Source organism: Dipodomys spectabilis, unplaced genomic scaffold (assembly GCF_019054845.1).
Source record: "Dipodomys spectabilis isolate Male_0828 unplaced genomic scaffold, ASM1905484v1 ptg000006l, whole genome shotgun sequence".
NCBI classification, from domain to species: Eukaryota; Metazoa; Chordata; class Mammalia; order Rodentia; family Heteromyidae; genus Dipodomys; species Dipodomys spectabilis.
In genome coordinates this window covers 1,943,275-1,962,796 of record NW_024870683.1, presented here as the reverse complement: position 1 = coordinate 1,962,796, position 19,522 = coordinate 1,943,275, and the positions used below count along the sequence as shown (strand labels likewise).

Here is a 19,522-nt window from a genome sequence, read left to right as displayed (position 1 = left end):
GGGTGAACCTCCACTCAAGTGACAGCTTGTGTTTAAGCCCACAGGGATTTGTGACAGGCAGGCATATGGGCCCTAATTATGCATGGGCCAGACACTGGCACTAAGGCATGAAAAGAGCAAATGGTTTGGACTACTTTCATACAAAGGAAGGGGCACCTGATTCGAAGCTCTGGAAGAAAGGAGAGACAAGAGCTACTGACTAACAACGTGGTCAGGAGAGATCACTTGTAGGAGGCAGTGACTGTCCAAGTCTTAGAGGCTGGGGAAGCAGAGCTGGCAGCAGGCAGAAGAAAAAGCAGTAGCTGTAACATATACACCGATCATAAGGGACACTAGGGGTTGGATGAGTTGTCTGAATCAACCAGCAGTACCCTGGGTCTGAATGAGTGTTGGAGAAGTGGTCAACTCTCTCTGCTACAACTATAGAAGAGAGGCTTTTTTGGTTTTTAATCTGCTTTTGTGTAGCTGGTGTCCTGCATAAGACATAGTTGGAAGGCAGATAGAGTAATGTTGCTTTAATAAGGCTCCAAAACCACCAGGATCGTGTGTCTGTAATCCTAGCTACTCAGGAGGCTGAGAATTGAGGATTGTAGTTCAAAACCAATCCATATGGAAAAGTCTGTGAGATTCTTACTCTAATTAACAAAAAGCCAAAAGTGGAGGTGTGGCTCAAGTGGTAGAGTCGCAGCCTTGAGTAAAAAGGGAGATTGTAAGAACTTGGGTTTCCCATTACAGGCCCACTATATGAACTCCTCTCTCCTCACAAGTCATCAGGGTTATTAAACATGTAGGTACCTACCACCTGTCTATCCACCTAGAAAGAAGCTAAGTTCTTGCAGGAAGAACCCTGGCATGTGGGTTAGGGATTTGTTTTCATCCTTAGACCTGTCCTAATCCTGGGCCTTTAGAGATTCAAGTCACCCTAGGCCTGTCCTAATTGTGAGTCTTTAGAAATTAACTTCACTATTCTGAGAGTTAGTTGTTTTGGGTTTTGTCTTTTGCAAGTGCAGAGGTTGAATTGAATTAAATGACTTGGGAAAGTTCTCCCTGCTATAAAATCTTAGTAATGGTTTTGCTGTTAGGCACCCTCCCCCCAGTGATAGGATCAGAACCTGAGGAAAATTAGCATCTTGATATGTCTAGAGGCACAAACTGTGGGAGGAAAAGGGGATCTGGGGTACATGCAGCAAAGACAGACTGGTAGAGTCCTAGAAGCACCAGTATGAGAGAGAATGCTCCATTTTCTGCATATACTAGAAAACACATTCTTCAAGGCAGTTAGCTTCTCTCCCTGTCAGGTTTTGTCCTTGGGAGGTATATGTTTTAAGCTTAGAGGCCTTTGCAGTAACACACAAAGGTCTATCTAAAAGATTTTTTAAAAACATCCTTTTAAGAGTAAGCACACTTCCAAAGAAGCTGACTTTTCACTGAATGCTGCAAAATGAAAATATGCAAGCTGTTTATGCTAGCCTGAGAAACAGCAGTCCAGTAGTCGCTTGATGTTTGTGTGATGTATCTGTTTTCTGCAGGGGTTTCCTTGTAGATTTGGTCTCATCACAATTACTGGAACAAAATATTTTCCTTACAGTAGAAAGCATCTTATCTGGTAGTATTTGATTAGCTATCAATTTAGACAATCAGTTTATCACCCACTTAGCTTCTTTGTAAGAAGTCCTGCAGTAGGTCATCATACTACTATGAAGTCTAGAGGGTGGTCCCAGACCACCCAGACTGACCAGAAAGCACAGTACACTGTGAGATCATGGGGTGGGATGTACAATGGACGTGTATGCTGAGTGCAGAAGCATAGGACTAAGGTGATCAGCCATCCCTTCCTTCTTCCTCTTTCTTTCTTTGCTACCTCCTTCCTACTTTACCAGAGGGAAATCAAAGCTGAGCCACAGAGAAGAAGGCTTATCTCGATGAATGGAAGGTTTTTAGATTTTCTGTAGAGAATACTTCTGCTATAGTTCTTGGATGATAACCCCAGTCATTAGCATGAGATTGCCAAGCCCAGAGTTCATTCATAGATGTCAAGGACTTAGTTCTAAACCTTCTTACTCTCAGGAACACCTGTGCCCTATGACCAGTTCTCTCTCACACCTGGGAAAAAAAAAACCAAAACCAAAACCAAACCAAACAAAAACCCAACTCTTTAAAAACTGTACCTTCCAGCTGGGCACCAGTGGCTCACACCTGTATCCTAGCTTCTCAGGAGGCTGAGATCTGCGGATCACGGTTCAAAGCCAGCCCAGGCAGAAAAGTCGCCATGAAACTCTTATCTTCAATACACTCAAAAAAATCCCCAACAACAACAGAAGTAGCGCTGTGTCTCAAGTAATAAAGAACTAGCCTTGAACACAGAGAGGCTCAGGGACAGGACCTAGACCCTGAGTTCAAGCTCCAGGACCAGCAAACAAAGAAACAAACAAAAAACTACCTTCCTAGTGGATGGCTACAGACGTTCCATAGATAAATCAGTTATATTTATAGCAGAGTATTCGCTGAATTGATGCCACAATAAATGGCTTGGGAAAACTAGTCTATTTAACTTCATATTGGGTCTCTAAGAGGGCTCCTCATAAATCAAATATCATCACTTTTCTCTACATGGCTTGGAGGAAGTGATGAAAACAATGAAAACAGGGAACACTGGTAGTGTACACCTATAATCACAGTATTTGGGTGGCAGAGACAAGAAGATTTTGAGTGGGAAGCCAGGAAGGGCTACAAAGCAGAAGCCAGTTATCAACTTTATTTCTTTATAGAAGTCAAATTGGGAGAGACAGCCTTAGGTTTTAGCTGACAGGCCTGTTGACTCTAAACTCCAAATTACTCACCTTTCTCATGCAGTCTGGAGGAAGCAGGCCAGGCTGCCTCCACTCTTCATGGGGGGAAGTTGGAGAAGCAGTGAACGGCATACTCTTTAAGAGCAGATACTTCTTAGGAAGTATAAAGGTAAAGTTGAGCCTGCTGAACATGTCCAGTTTATACTTCTCAAATTTATCATTTTAATGAATTAGTTTCTCTTCTTCCCCAGGGCAACATTTGATGGATGAAGAAAGGCTAGTAGTGGGCTAAAGGAAAATTCTTCCTCAGCAAAATCAAGAGTGGAGGATAATGCTTCACTCTAACATGGTCTGAGAGTTTCTATATTTTGAGGCCTGAGTCGGGGGGAGGAGTCCTCAGGTCTTGTGGAGAACAAATCAGTAACAGACTTCATGATAGCTGGCTCCATATTGGTCATGAAGCCTGTAGTATGAGGGATATTTCTAATAAATTCAACACTTAATATTTTCCTGTCTATACTTATATTCCCTCTCTTATCCCCCAAACACACTGATGTTGGGCTTAATACCTTGTCTGACCAATTTTGTCTAGGATGGTAGTTAATAAATGGCAGAGTTTAGCCTCAAGCCCACATTTTTGTGGCTAAACCAGCAGGACCTTTTTTCAGTCTTGGAGGTGGGCATAAGGTTTACAATTACATTTTTTTTTTTTTGGTCAGTCGTGGGGCCTGAACTCTGGGCCTGGGCACTGTCTCTCAGCTCTTCAGCTCAAGGTTAGCACTCTACCACTTGAGCCACAGCACTACTTCTGGCCTTTTCTGCTTATGTGGTGCTTAGGAATCGAACCCAGGGCCTCATGCATGCAAGGCAAGCACTCTACCACTGAGCCACTTTCCCAGCCCCACGATTACATTTTTGATCGAATTTTATTTCTACTTTTTCATTTTGCTTGTCATGGACACTCTTGAGAGGGTAGGGTGCATAGCATCACCAGTTGTTTGTCTCAGTTTCATCTCATACTTCTCTGCTTCCTACCTGGTTCTCTCTAGACAGTTTGAGAAACTTCCAGGGAGATAGTTGCTACTTTCTAATTTCTCTTGAGAGTTTCTAAGGATGAAACCTTAATCATTTCCCAGCATCTTTGTACTTTGATAACAGGGGAAACTGTACAGTTATTCCTGTAAAAAGTTATTCCTGTTATGAGAGTAGAAATTGTAGCTGGGCTATATAACTTCTATGTCAAATGTATATCATTTCCAAGCTTGATGCTTTCTTCAGAAAAGTATTTAAGAGACTAATAGTAGGATATCCATTATACCCAAAGCCATGAAATAAGCCATAGGCACTAGATTTTATCACAGCAAAAACTACTAGAACTTCCTCAAAATAATAGCATTAAGTGAGTTTTAAGTGTTGGCGAATATTGACCCATTATCATATCACTAAATTATTTTCTTTTCCCTGAGACTTAAAACTCTATCCAAATTAGCTGGGCACTGGTGGCTCACGCCTGTAATCCTAGCTACTCAGGAGGCTGAGATCTGAGGATTACGGTTCAAAGCCAGCCCGGGCAGGAGAGACCTTGAGACTCCTATCTCCAATAAACCACCAGAAAACCAGAAGTGGCGCTGTAGCTCAAGTGGTAGAGCGCTCGCCTTGAGCTGAAGAGCTGAGGGACAGCGCCCAGGCCCAGAGTTCAAGCCCCACGACCGACAAAAAAAAACAAAAAAATTCTATCCAAATTAAGCAAGAAGGAAGCGTTCATACATCTCTCTTTCCTTCTATACCTCCTATACCTCCCTCCCTGTCTTTTAGTCATAAACACACAATGTCCATGCATTGAATCATCTTCTGTTACTCAAACCATTTCTGGGTGTTACATCAAAAGTTGTAATTCTCTGTTCACCAGTCACCATGGGAACTATATTCTTTTCCTCATGTACAAAGTGCTTTCACAGGCAACATATCTTTTATCTTTTGGAATAACCTTGAGAGATAAGCACTGTTGTCTTTAAAGAAGAAAAATTGAGGCTCCTAAAGATTGTCCAATTTTGTCCAAATTAAATAAATTGTCAGGATTTATATTCCGTTCTTATGAACCTAAGACCACAAAGGTTCAAGAAAAACATCTTCTGAGTGCCACATGAAAATGTAATGCAGATCTGTGTCTATGTTTCTTCCATTTTCTTCCTGGGATATGCTCAAGAACTTTCTAGTAGTTTTGAACCACACAGCTATCTAAAGAGGAAGGGTAAGAACTTTGGAATCAGCCTGGCTCCTTACAGGTTCTATGATGTGAAACAGAATTTTAATCTGTCTTATGTGTAAAGTGGAGATGATGATGCCTATGCATAGGGCTGTGAGAATTTAAAATTAAGTCCTCAATAAATATCAGTCATTAGTTGTTGAATAAATTGGATAGACTATTAAGTATCCTAAGACAGATTCTGGGTATCTGCTTAATTTCTCATGACTCTGACAGTCTATAAACAACAACAACAACAACAACAAAAATACTTGTATCATGCTGTGATTCAAATAATAAAGGCAAGATAATGACAATCCTTTATTCAGTGCTTTCTGGGTCCTAACCATTACTATGATTCATGATGAATATATGGGAGAAACAGCCACTCTGGAGGACTTACTATGCACTAAATACTCTGCAGGTACCCTTTTGAATTCTTGCAGCAGTCCTAAAGAAGCTCTTAGCCACTGGACTGATTGCCTCTAAAGTTTGTCTGTGATTAGTGTCAGTTTTAAACAATGTCTGTCCTCCAAGCTTAAAATTGTGCTCTTTTGAAAGTTAGAACTGAACTTTCCAATTTCCAGTCTTCCAGCTGCTTTTGGCTTCTCCATTCCCCCTTCAAAGATCTCTTGCAGTGGTTCCAGATGTCAAACATCAGTTCCCCCAGAGCCAAGGGTAAAAAAAATTTCCAGACTCCCAGTCTCAAAGTCACATTGAATGGTTAAGGCTGTTGACAATTATTGAGACCAACTTCCTTAAATTCAAAGAGTTTTCCTTCAAGAGTCAGACTTTTCCAAGAAATGGTTGGCATAGCCCGTGTCAAAGCAAAAGACAGAAATGGTAAATGACAATGACTTTCTTCTTGCCCTGTGTGATATCACACCAGCTGTTCTATTCCTATTATTCAAAATGTAATAATACTTGCATTTTTGACTTGCTTTAAGTTTGAATATCGGCAGTTACATTAGCTTTAACTGTCATTCCCTTCCCATTCTGCCCCCCTCCTACTTCACCTGACATAGGTATTATGTTAGAAAAAAATTTTTCTGTAAACCATAAAAATGAATATTTTCTAGGTAAAAGAACTGGAAATAATACAGCAAGTTTATACTGGCTTAGAAGAATCTTTTACCTTTCTAAAAACTCAATCAGATCAGTACAACATCTTTTATAAAGAGTGAATGGCCGTTTCCCATCCGCGTGGAGGGCCAACATGGCCTGGTGCCAGAATGATGAATAAAACCTACCCCTTAACTGGAAAAAAAAAAAAAGAGTGAATGGCCAGTTGAGTTTTTATAATAACTTTACCTTCCATAGGCATTTGTAAAACTGGGATAAGTAGAATCAATCTGTAAGGTTGAGCAAAACCTATTCAACTTCCCCATTGCTAGAATCTCATGCTAGCCCACACTGACATTCCTTTATTACTGGCATTCCTTTATTTAAGAGTGGCATTATTTGCTTTATTTACAAAGCATGTTTTAAAAAGACTTTCTTCTATGGATTGGGAGTTTGTGGTGTATTAAACCACAGCAAATAAATCAATCTCTCTCTCTGTCTCTCTCTCTCTGTCTCTCTTTTTGTCTCTGTCTCTGTCTCTGTCTCTGTCTCTCTTGGTATTTTCCACTCTTTCTATTCCTTCTCTCCACTAAGTGGCCTTTTCTGAATGCTAGCTTTTTTTGAGCCTGAGAAATGTGGTGAATCATTATGAATCTTAGCCAAAACAAAACAAACAGACAAAAACAAAAACTCCTGCTCTGACCCACTGCTTTTGTTGCTCCTGCAGCACACAGTGTTGCTTGCAATGTTTTCATTTTAGGAATATTGACTCATGCCTTTAGTTAGAAAGCCTACAGATGGCTACATAAATAAGTAGATGAAAAATTGAGTATGCAATGCAAATGGCCACTGAAGAGCTAGATGCTGCGGCAGAGAGGGTCATGGAACATACTTATGTGGCGCAACACCCGTCCCTGCTGACTTCATCTGTGTTCAGAAATAACGTGGGCATTTGGAAACGATGAAATCTGGTATGTCTTCAGAAGGTCAAAGGAGACAACACTGTTTCTCCTGACTAATTTAACAAATGATATGACAGCTCCAAGATGAAGTATGTTAGTTGGAGAAAAAAAAAATAGCACAGCTACTTCTAGGTAAAAATCTCTTCAATTTGGGGGTTGTAGGAAAGTGAAACCCTGCATAAGGGCTGACAACAAGGGCAGCTTTAGGCATATTCTGTAGAGGAGTCTGGGAAGGTCTGGTGGTGTGTGTTTTACTCATTAGACACATGCATGCTTCTAAAATACAAACTTAATCTACTTTGATTCAATATTTGGGGTGTAGAAGGAAAATTCCAACCATAAAGAGAGAAATATAGTGGGAGGTGTGAAATCAAACTTCCTTGGTGCCAGTGGTGCACCCCTGTAATCCTAGCTACTCAGAAGGCTGAGATCTGAGAATCGAGGTCCAAAGCCAGCCCAGGCAGGAAAGTCCATGAGACCCTTATCTCTAATTAACCACCAGAAAACCCAGAAGTGGAGTTTCGATTCAAGTGGTAGAACGCTAGCCTTGAGCACAAAAGCTCAGGGACAGCACCCAGGACCTAGGTTCAAGCCCCAAGATTGGCATGCACACACACATGTGTGAGCACGCACACGCGCACACACACACACACATACACACACACACACACACACGCAAATCAGATGTGTGCTTTCCAGTTCTGAGAAATCAGAAGGTGACACAGAGAAAAAGAGCTATCCATTTGAAAGTGAAGTAGACAAACACCTTGTCTTCCTGGGAGGTAGACATGTAGCTGTAGTGCATTCTAGAAGCTGGTACAGCCTAGACTCCATGAGTTGGCAGTGAGATTATAGGCTGCGGTGAAATCCCTAAATATAACTAAAGATGAGAGTCCATCTTCCAGTTTGGTTCACATTTGTGGTTACGGCTTGATAAAAAGCATTCATTTGCTGTCTGAAGCAAACATTTTGTTGTTGTTGTTTTTTTGTTGGTCCTGGGGCTTGGGCGCTATCCCTGTGCTCTTCAGCTCAAGGCGAGCACTCTACCACTTGAGCCACAGCGCCACTTCCGGTTTTCAGGTGGTTTATTGGAGATAAGAGTCTCATAGATTTTCCTGCCTGGGCTAACTTTGAACCACGATCCTCAGATCTCAGCCTCCTGAGTAGCTAGGATTACGGCGTAAGCCACTGGCGCCCGGCTTTGAAGCAAGCATTTCTGCAGCAAACATTCAGTGGGAATGGCTTTATGCCTATCGCCCTTCTTGCCCCTATGAGCTCTGGTAATGAAGATGCCATCATATTCTTTCATGTGAGGGTTTCCAGGGCATTTCTCTTATGACCTTCCTACAGTGGAAGGACTCCCTTGGGAGAAGTCCTTCAGGCCACAGATGAGGCTTTAAACTTCTGTTCTCCCTGTTATCAACTTCAGTCCTTCTTTCCATTCCTCTCATTCTTCTGCCCCACTAAGACCTCTTAAAGGTAATCATGACTAGAGAAAATGGATTTCTCTGGAGTAAGTGGAAGAGTTGTTTCTTTTCTTTCTTTTCTCTGGCAAGGACTCAGATTTTCCAACTAATGAGGCAGAAGACATGAATAGGAAGAGGAAAAATAAGAATCTGCCTTGCCAGAGTTGCTTAGTTACTGCATCAACATTCTCTTGCAGCGCAGCTGAATTCTCTCTGCATATTTTTGTTGTGCATTTGCGTTGTTGCTAAAATGGATCTATGAAGCAGAAAATATGGAGAACACACAGGGCCTGTCAATTTTCTTCTGTTTATTTGGAGTTCCTTTTTTTTTTCCTTTCTCTGATTGTCATTTTCATTCCTAAGCCAAGTGACATGCTGAAGGCATCATATCAGGATCCAAATTGGTGTGCTGAATTGTAGCATAAAAAATAAAACTTCAAACCAACCCCAAAACTGGACACCAAATCAGAACTTTTCATAGATAGGAGCCAAATTTTAATTAGCACTGTGTCCCTAGTGCCTAACCTTGTATCTGCTAAATAAAAGGCCATTATTAAATTTTTTTGATCGAATAAGCAATTGGTTTCAAATATTTAGTGTAAATCAACATTGTAATAATGAATACTATTCATCACCTTAACTTTGCTTAGAGTTTCTACGGGGTGGGGGACAAAACTTCTGACTTGTTTTCTTTCTGGATGCTGGACTGAGAATAGTCACTGTGTCATTGCAAGCACTACTGTTAATTCAGCCTGAGAGACTTCCATACAGATAGTTGGAGTGGATGTCATCAGTTGTTCTCTGGGGGTCTCAGAGGTGCTGGGCGCTGCACTACCCAGATCAAAAGACCTGGGCTGTGTCTTCATCTGTCAACAAGTCTGTCCTCAGTCTTTTCCCCAAGGACAGGCATACTCACTTGAAGACTCTGTTCATGAAGCAAACTGTTGACAGAATAACAAGTGAAGTTTACTTATTCATTCCTTTACTCAGCCAGCCAGGTATCTTTCCAACCCAGAGCTTCTCAAAGCAAATACATCCTCTATAATTTTGGGAAAGTGGCGATTTGGATCTGCTAGGTATGGGGAAAAGCCTAGGAATCTGTATGTCCAACACACTCTTTAAGTTAGTTCTATTCTTGAGACTTAAAATGTTGTCCATATACCAGTACATCCAGCATCCCCTGAAGTTTGTTAGAAATGCAGACTTGGCTCACACCTGTAATCCTAGCTACTCTTGGGGCTGAGATGTGAGGATTCAGGTTCAAAGCCAGCCTGAGCAGACAAATCTAAGAGGCTCTTACCTCCAAATAATGAGCAAAAAAGGCAGAACTATAGGTGTGGCTCAAGTGGTGGAGCACTAGACTTTAGCAACAAAGCTAAGTGAAAGCATGAGACCTGAGTTCAAGCTTCAGTACTGACACCAAAAAGAGAAAGAGGAATGAGGGCAGGAGGGGGATTGAGAGACAGAGAGACAGACAGACAGACAGACAATAAAATTCAGACTTTTAGCTGCTACCCCAGACCCTGTATTTTAACAAGAACTGCACACTACCAGATGATAAATAAGCATTGCTCTAACCACTGAGTTAGCTCATTGAATACTTCATAATCAAGGGGCTTGGCCAGTAAGGGCAGGTGGATTTCCTGCTACCTTCTTCTAATTCAAAATGATCACAGGACCCTACACCAATATGTAGTATCTATTGCCCAGCAAAAGAGACAGAAGTGTGCCTCTTTGTTCAGTCGTTTGGTAGAATGATGAATCTGTTCTTAGCCATACTGGTCACCCTTGACTTTAAGTATGAGGACCCACTTGTCCAATAATCCCCTTCTTAAGAGAACTTTGAATTGCACCAGAAGAGACACCACAGTGTACAGCCATATCAGAGTTCTTAACAGTTTGAGTCAAGTGCTAGGAGATCATAGCTTGTTAACTCACCTGTAAAATGGGGCTGATAAAACCGAAATGGAGCTGATAATACCCTTATTCTAGCTTTCATTAGAGCCTTGTTGGGAAGAGCTTAAAATATGTCGGAGCCTTGAAAATGTAAAGATGTTCATGGGGTTTTAAAGCAGCTTGAGTGAGAACACAGCACATATATTAGGAGGAGTGTGGAAAAGGAATAGACCGGACTCAATCATCAACAGGCTAGGCCTGTTTATTGCTAGCGAGGGGCACAGACCTTCTCACGGGTATGGAGGTTGCAAAAGGGACTTGGGGGCCAGGTTTATATGGGTCTAATCAAGAAAACAAAGGAGTAAAAATCAGGCTGTAATTCCTGGGAGGGTAGAGGCAAGTACCTACTTTAGATTAGGTCCAGAATAGAATGTCCCACTTGGCGTGGCCGGGACTGTCAGCCAGGCCTAGTTTGGAATAGCGTGTCTGCGGACAGGCATGTGGTCAAGCCTGCTCATGGGCATCTGTTGTCTTGCTTGATCTGTGCGAATAAGGCAGGAGTCAATCCTTCAAGCTACATTGCAGTGGCAGGGAGATATGACCTCAAAATTTAGTCCTAATGTCTACTAGTCTCGTTATTTCTGACAAATTATTTCATCTTACTCAACCTCAATTCATTTGTACATAACATGGCCATGTGGGACCTCAATGTCTTTGTATATAACATAACTATAACTAGATCTAGTGCATAGAAAACTTTAATAAGTGATGGCTAAGAGCAGCAGATTCCGGACTTGGTTGAGAAAGATGCCCTTTCCCTGGGGGGGAAGCCTGTTATACCGAGGCAAATGAGAAAGTGCTCTTCAGGCTGGCTAAGGTTTTGAGTAAATGCCTGTCTAGTTCAAGAGACCAGGTGCAAGTCAAGCTTTCACATGTACTGGAATATTTGTACCAATCACTGCAAGATGGAGGGTTTGCTTTGCTTATTCTGTCTTATTCACCCTCTGAGAAGAATTGACTCATCTGGGATGAGACAGACTGATTGATGACAGTCACCAGAACCTGGCACAGAAATGCTGTCCATGCACATGGACCTCCAGGCCATGGTGAAGCAACAGAATTAATGGTAGCCAAGGTCATGCAAGTGATGAAAGAAGACTACTCGAGTGTAGGTACTGATGATGCCCTTGTTAGTAAAATAACAGAGAAACGTGTCTTCGTTGCTCAAGACATGTTAGGCAGCTTCTGAGTTGTTACTGCTTTCTATAAGCAGTTAAGCACTGGAGACATAGACTATTGTCTATTAAAAAGAAAGACAAAAGTCCTTGTCATGCCTTCTAAACCTCTAGCTTGAATTTTTTTTTTTGGTTGGTCCTGGGGCTTGAACTCTCTCTGTCCCTCAGCTCTTCAGCTCAAGGCCAGCGTTCTACCACTTGAGCCACAGCGCCACTTCCTCTAGCTTGAATTTTATTTTGAGTTTTCCTTTAAGGCCTTAAGTTTTCTTAAGCCTTTTTCCAGGCAGGTTGCACTTTTGTGAAAGTATTCTTTGGAACAACTGATTGTCTCCCTTGTCTTCTCTTAGGCTTTGTAGGGCTTATGGGTTGATATCCTTGCAGGTGATGTGCCCTGGAGTGTCCTGGAGTGTGACCAGCAGTTCTGAGCACAGAGCGCAATCCATAGAAAGAAAATAAGATATCTCAGGATTTTTCTTTTGCCTTAAGAATTTAAGACCGAATACACTATCAAGCTGTATTTGAGTATAGAATGGTAGAACTCCTAGGTGGGAACAAAACAGTTGAGAGAGGAAGTGATCTAAGAATTTTTTTTTTCTTTGTAGGCCTTGGGGCTTTGAACTCAAGGCCTGGGGGCTGTCCCTGAGCATTTTTGCTCAAGACTAGGAATCTACCACTTGGAGCCATAGTGCCACTTCCTGTTTTTTGATGGTTAATTGATGATAAGAGTCTCACAGACTTTCCTCTCTAGGCTGGCTTCGAACAGTGATCCTCAGATCCCAGCTTCCTGAGTAGCTAGGATTATACAGGCCTGAGCTACTGGTGCCTAGCCCAAGTACTTTTAAACACACCCCATCATGGTTATCCTGCATTTGGCCTTAGCTGTTGACTCACTTGGTTAGAGTTTGACCTCAGTGGGTCATTTATCTCCTGTGCAAGGTCACAGGATACAGTCACTCTCTATATAGAATATTTGAATTGTCACCAAAGCAATTTGGAAGACAGGTGTATAAAAATAGAGATGAAGTTCTGGGTAGAAGAATACTCATGGGACATGTACATTACATGTCTGTAATTCTAGCTACTTGGGAAGTAAAGATGGAGGATCCATGTGTGATGCCAGCCCTGCTAAAAACTGTGAGACATTATCTGAAAGCTGACTAAAGCCAAAAATGTTGGGGGTGTGGCTGAAGTGGCAAAGTACCTGGCTAGCAAGCACAAGGATCTGAATTTAAATCCCAGTCCACCAGAGGAGGGGGGTGGGTACAGGGAGAAAAGAGGAAAGGGGCAAACCTTGATGAACCCACAGGAAAGATGGTTTGAGAGGCATTACTTTTTAAAATATAAGACCATAGAGTGTTAGCATTTGCTAAAGGTCAACAAACTGGATTGCAACAACTGCACCCCTGCCAGCTATCATATTTTACTAGGCAAGTAATTGTGTTCTTGGAGATCTAGGGGAAGTCATACTTACTGTAAGTCTTCTGTACCTATTGTAAGTCTACAAACTCCACCACACTTCTGTGAAGTTCAAATAAGGTATTAGAGAATATTTAAACCTTCAAGGTGGCGTTTTCCAATGGTAGCCACTAGGAATGTGTGGCTATTTAAGCCCAAATCAAATAAAATGAAATAGAATATAAAATCCAGTTCTTTCATCAGACTGACCACATCAAGTACTCATAAGTCACATGTGGCTAGTAGTCACATGTGTACAAGGAGTACAGAGTATTTGAAGTGCCACAGAAAGCTCTATCAGACAACTCTGTTTCAAAATGTTGCCTAGGGAATGATATTAAGGACATCAAGATTGACCTATTATAGAGGTAACAAATTCTATCACAGTTAGGGATCTTCGGAAAAGGAACCGAACCCATTCATTCAAGTTATCTGAAGTAAAATAATCAGTGTTACTTGAATAATTCAGGAAAGAAATGAATGGATCCCAAAAGTAGTACAGCTTGACTTCAAGAAGGATTTCAAAAAGAAGGTTTTCCTCTTGATTTCCTCCCCCTATTTCCACTAGGGCTCTCATCGTTTTTCCCTGGATATCAGCAGTCATTGCTGACACTACCACTTTTGCTTTCTTCCCTCTTCTCCCTTCCCTCCCTGTCCCTTTCTTTCCCTCCTTTTCTTTCCTTTATCTCCTTTCTTCACCCCTTCCTCTTCTCTCCCTTCTCTCCCTTTTCCTCCCTTCCCCTTCTCTTGTCTGTCTCTATCTCTGTCTGTCTGTCTGTCTCTCTTTTTTCTCTCTCTCTCTCCTCTCTCTCTCTCACCAGCTTTCTCAACTTTACTGCACAAGATCCATACAACTTTACTGCAAAAAGGTCCATACAGGAAGAGTCCATATAGGATTGTTTGTTGAATCATCTCTAACAAAAGCTGTTTCGGATTCTCATTAAGTCACCCTGCTGTGTCAGCCCCTGTCCCTATCATCTCTGGGGCTATAAGAGCAGGGGTCCTATGCTACACTTATTCACCGAGGGGGAGCACTAATCATACATGGCATAAGATTGGAAAATTGGCCAATATTCATCCATAGCACTTCGTCGAGGCCCATAGAGCTTACAATCAGCTTACAATCAGTGCCAGCAGAGATTTGACAGTGGCTGTACCGAAAGCAAGTATGATGGCTTTTCTTCTTTAGGCATTTGCATAGCTCAGACAACCCAATGCAGGTTTGCAGGACAATGGTTTAAACTCCATATTTATTTACCTGGAAGAGAATGGCACAGCCAGGACTACAAGGTGGAAATCTAGCTTAAACCTTTGTCATTTCTTAAACACAAACTAAACATTCACCAGTTCCCTTTTCTCTTCTGCCTTTAGGAGGAACATGAGGTTCCCTTGGAGATCTTTCAGGAAGAAGATGGAAGGGGCAGTTTAAAAGACATTAAAAGCTGCAGGCCGAAAGACTGGGGCCCGAGGGCTGGCAGTGGAAAACTCTATTGAGCTGTGATCTCTCATTGAAAAGTTCCAAGTGCCTTTTTGCTTCCTGCAAAAGGAAGGAAGAAAAGGAGGAGATCATGTCCATAGCCCTGAAACAGGTGTTCAACAAGGACAAGACCTTCCGGCCCAAGAGAAAATTTGAACCTGGCACACAGAGGTTTGAGCTGCACAAGAGGGCTCAGGCATCCCTCAACTCAGGGGTGGACTTGAAGGCGGCTGTGCAGCTGCCCAGTGGGGAGGATCAGAATGACTGGGTGGCAGTGCATGTGGTGGACTTCTTCAATCGGATCAACCTCATCTATGGCACCATCTGTGAGTTCTGCACAGAGCAGACCTGCCCTGTGATGTCCGGGGGCCCTAAGTATGAGTATCGGTGGCAAGATGACCTCAAGTATAAGAAACCAACTGCGCTGCCAGCCCCCCAGTACATGAATCTTCTGATGGATTGGATTGAGGTTCAGATCAATAACGAGGACATTTTCCCCACCTGTGTGGGTAAGTTTTGTTTTCAGTCATACCTATACCCTTCATCACCCCCAACCAAGCTCAGAAGGTTTGCAGAAGGTGATCCCGAAAGGCTAGAATCCCTTTAAGTGCTGGATAGCACCTATGGTAATATTTCCCTAAATTCTGCCAGTTGCATACATGCATTTTCTTTCTTCATAGCTAAGAACTGCATTGAAATGGAAAAAAACGTCATTTGTAAACTGCTTGTGAATACTTTAATGGACCCCAATGGGGCATGTACCTTATGCTTGGCATATAGATTTGCTTTTGTTGGATTTCTTAGGACTAAGGTCTATGTCTGTCTGTCTGTCTCTTCAGGATAACTGGGAGGGGTTGGAAGTTATATATAAATATAAATAAATAAAATTATATATATGTATATACACACTTATTTATTTGCTAATTGATGAATTAAGGTTGTATTGATTGTGATGTACTTATTGGTAGCATCTCTCTTTCAGAAGTAAGAAGTTCCAATATGGGAATCTATGGATTGTTATGGGAACAAACAAATAGGGGTTTGAATTCTAGGGCGATTAAAAAAAATCCTAGCATCATTCTCCCCCATCTCTCTCTCCCTCTCTCTTTCTCTCTCTCTCTCTCTCTGGTTATTAATTCCAGGCTTCATGGTTAACTCTGACTCTCGAAGAGCTGCTAAACCTACTGGAACATTTGAAATGCAAATGCTTTGGTTTGCTTTATGTTGTAGGCCAGCAACCACAAAGGAAAGGACCAGACCTTTTCTACTTCTTACATTTCTTTATGCTGCCAGCCACTGGATTTCCTATGCACTGACAGGATGAGTTTAGGATTCATTGTTTTATGGCCAAAGGTCAATAGAAATGAGCAATCCCTTATTTCCACTATTGAATCTCCAGTGCCTAGCACAGTGCCTGCATTCTGTGTGAGTGCTCAGAATATTTGTGGAATGACTGAGGAAATACTGTGCTATAGAAAAGCCTTCTTTAAAAGCTCTAGGCTGGCCAGCTGGGAATATGTGAAACATTGTTGAAATCACCTTTAGATGAGGAGAGGGGCGTGTCTTCAGGTGACATATGGTAAGTTGAGAAGGGGCACATGGAAATAATTAAGTTTACAACAGAAAAAAAGAATATAAATTGATTGGTGCAGTATAGTACATCTTGAAATATTTAGCACACAAAATTTGTCAGAATCCTTGTGTTATCTTGGCGTGTCCTGTTTCCTCTGTTCCTTCTCTCTCCCATCCCTTGTTAACAGGAAGGAAATATGGTGTGAGGTAGGGCTCCCAAAGGAATATAGCTGGTCTCAGAAACTCTCCTGGGCATATGTTAAATACCTCCAGGAAAGTGGGAATTCCTTTGGTCCTTGTCTTTTTTTTTTTACTCTTTTCATTAGCTGTCAAAAGCTATTTTGGTACTAGAAGGATTTTTTTTTTCTTTTTCCAGAAATCTTACAAGTAACTGCCAGTGCCCTGCATAGAACATATGATAGCAATAAAGATAAATAAACATGAGCAAGAATACCTTCTCTCTGCTTTCCTCTGTGTCTGTCCTTGGATGCTTTGAACCCTGGGCTCCTGCTCTCTGGCAGCTATGGTTTTACATAGAATTGACTGACCAGAGATCTCAGCATTGCACTCTATGTATTACTTAGGAGTGAGGCAATTTTGGCCTTCTGCTTGGAAAACAGGGCATTATAGGTAGCTTTAGACTTTGCTCAGAGGAAATTAGTGGATGCCTTCTGGTCTTCCAGAGAAAATGGCTTGATTTTTTTTCCCTAGACATTTCTTTAGTTATTTGACATGTTCGGGGAACAAGCTAAACTTCTTTTTCAAGTCTGCCCAATCTGTACTTTGTAGGATACTAGTATCCTGAGAGATCTTTCATGGGATTCTCCTCCCTCCATGGAAAAATAAGTTTGGAAAATGCTGAGTGAAGTTGATTTCTTTACCACAGGACTTTAATGTGCCAACGTGCATTTTATGAATTTCTAAGAAGAGAATGTTTTACTATGTGGTGTTTCCTAATTTGACCCTGGTACCTTTTCTTTTTCCCTTTTTTTAAAAATAAAATACCATTAGTAGCTTTTGGGAAATGTTATGCTGTGGAGAATTGTGTGTGTGTGTGTGTGTGTGTGTGTGTGTGTGTGTGTGTGTGTGTGTGTATGAAAGAGAGAGAATTACTTAGGCCTTTGTTCAAAATGAAAATCCCTTTAACAATTGAATTAGAATCTCTTAGGTGGTATTGTAAGATGAACCATCCCAGAAACCATATTTGAAATATAGAATACTGAAGTCTTTATTATACAGTTAACAGGCTGCAGGCAGCCAGTTGTTACAAAGGCCTGCAGCCCGCAAATACATGTTAACACAGCTAAGAAACATGCTAAAGAGGAAAGAAATAACAAAAACAATACCAACAAGCCATTTCAGCTTCATTGGAAAGCTGAATTGGGACTCCATGATGACTGGAGGTGAGCAGGAGACAGGACACAGAGATACATGTGGCATGGAGTCCTGGTAGCTAGGCTGGTCTGGGCCTAAATAGGTCGGCACAGGGGACAAATCCACAGGAAATTCCCAGTCCCAGGCACTGGACTGATTCAGTAACCTTATCAGCCAAGTAAGTGCCTGCCCCTGCCTTCAGAGATCTGAGCACACCATTACCTGGGAGATGGGGTGTTTCCTTCCCCCAGCATGAAGACAAGATGCCAGACCCTACAATCCACCATGTAGCCAATATGGCGCCAGCCAGACCTGACCTCCTTAACTTCAGTGGGACCTAGAATCTGCACTTTAAAAGCAAACAAAGCTATACTCACTATAATCTCTAGATTTTCTCTCTTTTATCCAGCTGAAATTTGGAACTCTTTGGCCAACATCTTACTAGCCCCTGGCAATTCCTATTCTACTCTACTCTTCTGAATTCCATTTTTTTTTTTTTTTAGATCCCACATGAGATCACGTAGAACTTTTGTTCTATGCATGGCATATTTCACATAGCACAATGTGCCTCAGCTTCATGCACACTGTTGCAAATGACAGCATTTCTTTTTTTAAAAAAAGGCCAAATAGTGTTTTATTATGTTTCTATGCCACATTTTCTTTATCCAGTTATCCTGTTGGTCATTTGCATGTCTTCTTTTGAGAAAGGCAGTTCAAATCCTGTGCCCATTATTTAACTGAGTTTCTTTTATGACTGAGTTGTTTGAGCTCTTGATGAGCCTTTAGTTTTAATAAACACCCATCACGCGTGCTTCTGTTTACTGTAACCACCCAGAGTGAATTTCATTTCCTCACGATCAGCTTTCTCACCATGGTTTTATCCATGTTGTCTCAATCTGTAATCACCCATTTCTATAATGAATTTTCTGTGAAAGCTTTCACCTTTCTTAAAGCTACAGAATGGCACTTGAATATTAAGCGTTACGTCCAGTCTGGATGTTTTATAAGTTTTTGGATGGATGGATAGGCTCTTCCCTGCATCTTTTTCCACAGTCTTCATGACATCTAACTTTTTGTCAAAGTGAAATGTTAGGGATCAATAAAAATCACTCTCATCTACCATCCCTATAGGAAACTCTTCATCTGCTCACCTGTGTAGTCTTTTCTTAGATTTTACTGATGCCGGCTTTTAGAAGACTTATTTTTAGGAGTCGCTTTCTCTCTGCATTTTATTTTCTCCACCTCCTCCTGCTGATTCTAGCCTACTTTTCCTTCCTTTTGATCTTTGTCCTGTCACAAGTCATTATCATAGAAAGGATCAAGATGTCTGTCAGGACAAAATGAAAGAAGAATTCTAGGCAGCTAGCAGATCCTGTAAGGATGAGACATGAAAAGATCTGCTTAGCATTACAGCTTTGAATCCTGGGCATATTTCTGTGTTCCTAAACTTTACCTCCTCCTTACCGCGATCTGAGGGAATAGAACCAGTGACAGATGTGAAGGCTTCACCCTCAGGTATTCAAGGATATAAACAGCTGTTGATCTCTACCATAGGAACACTGACTAAAGGAAAGCCTTTCATCTGTCACTAGATTCAAGTTTAACTAGGAGGCTGTTCTATTCTAGAAGTCACCTTTCTCAGATGGGAAAATACCAAACATATGTGGCTCCCTTGTAAACCATAACCTTCTACACTCTCTCTGACCTGCCCAGCTTGCTTTGTTAGCAACCCAACAGATGTCCCTATGGAAGCCAAGGACCAGTCCCTCTTTGATTATACATCTGTGTGTGTGTGTGTGTGTGTGTGTGTGTGTGTGTGTGTGTGTGTGTGTGTGTACCAAAGCTTAAACTCAGGTAATGTCCCTTAACTTTTTTTGCTCAAAACCTATCACTCTATGACTTGAGCCACAGATCTACATCTGACTTTTTGTTGTTCCAGCTTTCTGGAACACTTCTGGCACACACCAAGGCCTGGGTTCTGTCTCTGGG

At 41.6% G+C, this 19,522-nt stretch overlaps 1 protein-coding gene across 3 annotated transcripts in view; it reads left to right on the top strand.

Annotated features, from left to right (window-relative positions):
• Positions 1-19,522, top strand: part of Mob3b (MOB kinase activator 3B) — a 180,739-nt gene that overhangs the window by 57,731 nt on the left and 103,486 nt on the right. For all 3 annotated transcript variants that reach the window (XM_042695860.1, XM_042695863.1, XM_042695864.1), the window contains one exon: positions 14,482-15,096. In XM_042695860.1, the coding sequence (XP_042551794.1) occupies positions 14,679-15,096 (418 nt within the window). In that variant the 5' untranslated portion in view covers positions 14,482-14,678. The remainder of the gene's footprint in view (positions 1-14,481; positions 15,097-19,522) is intronic.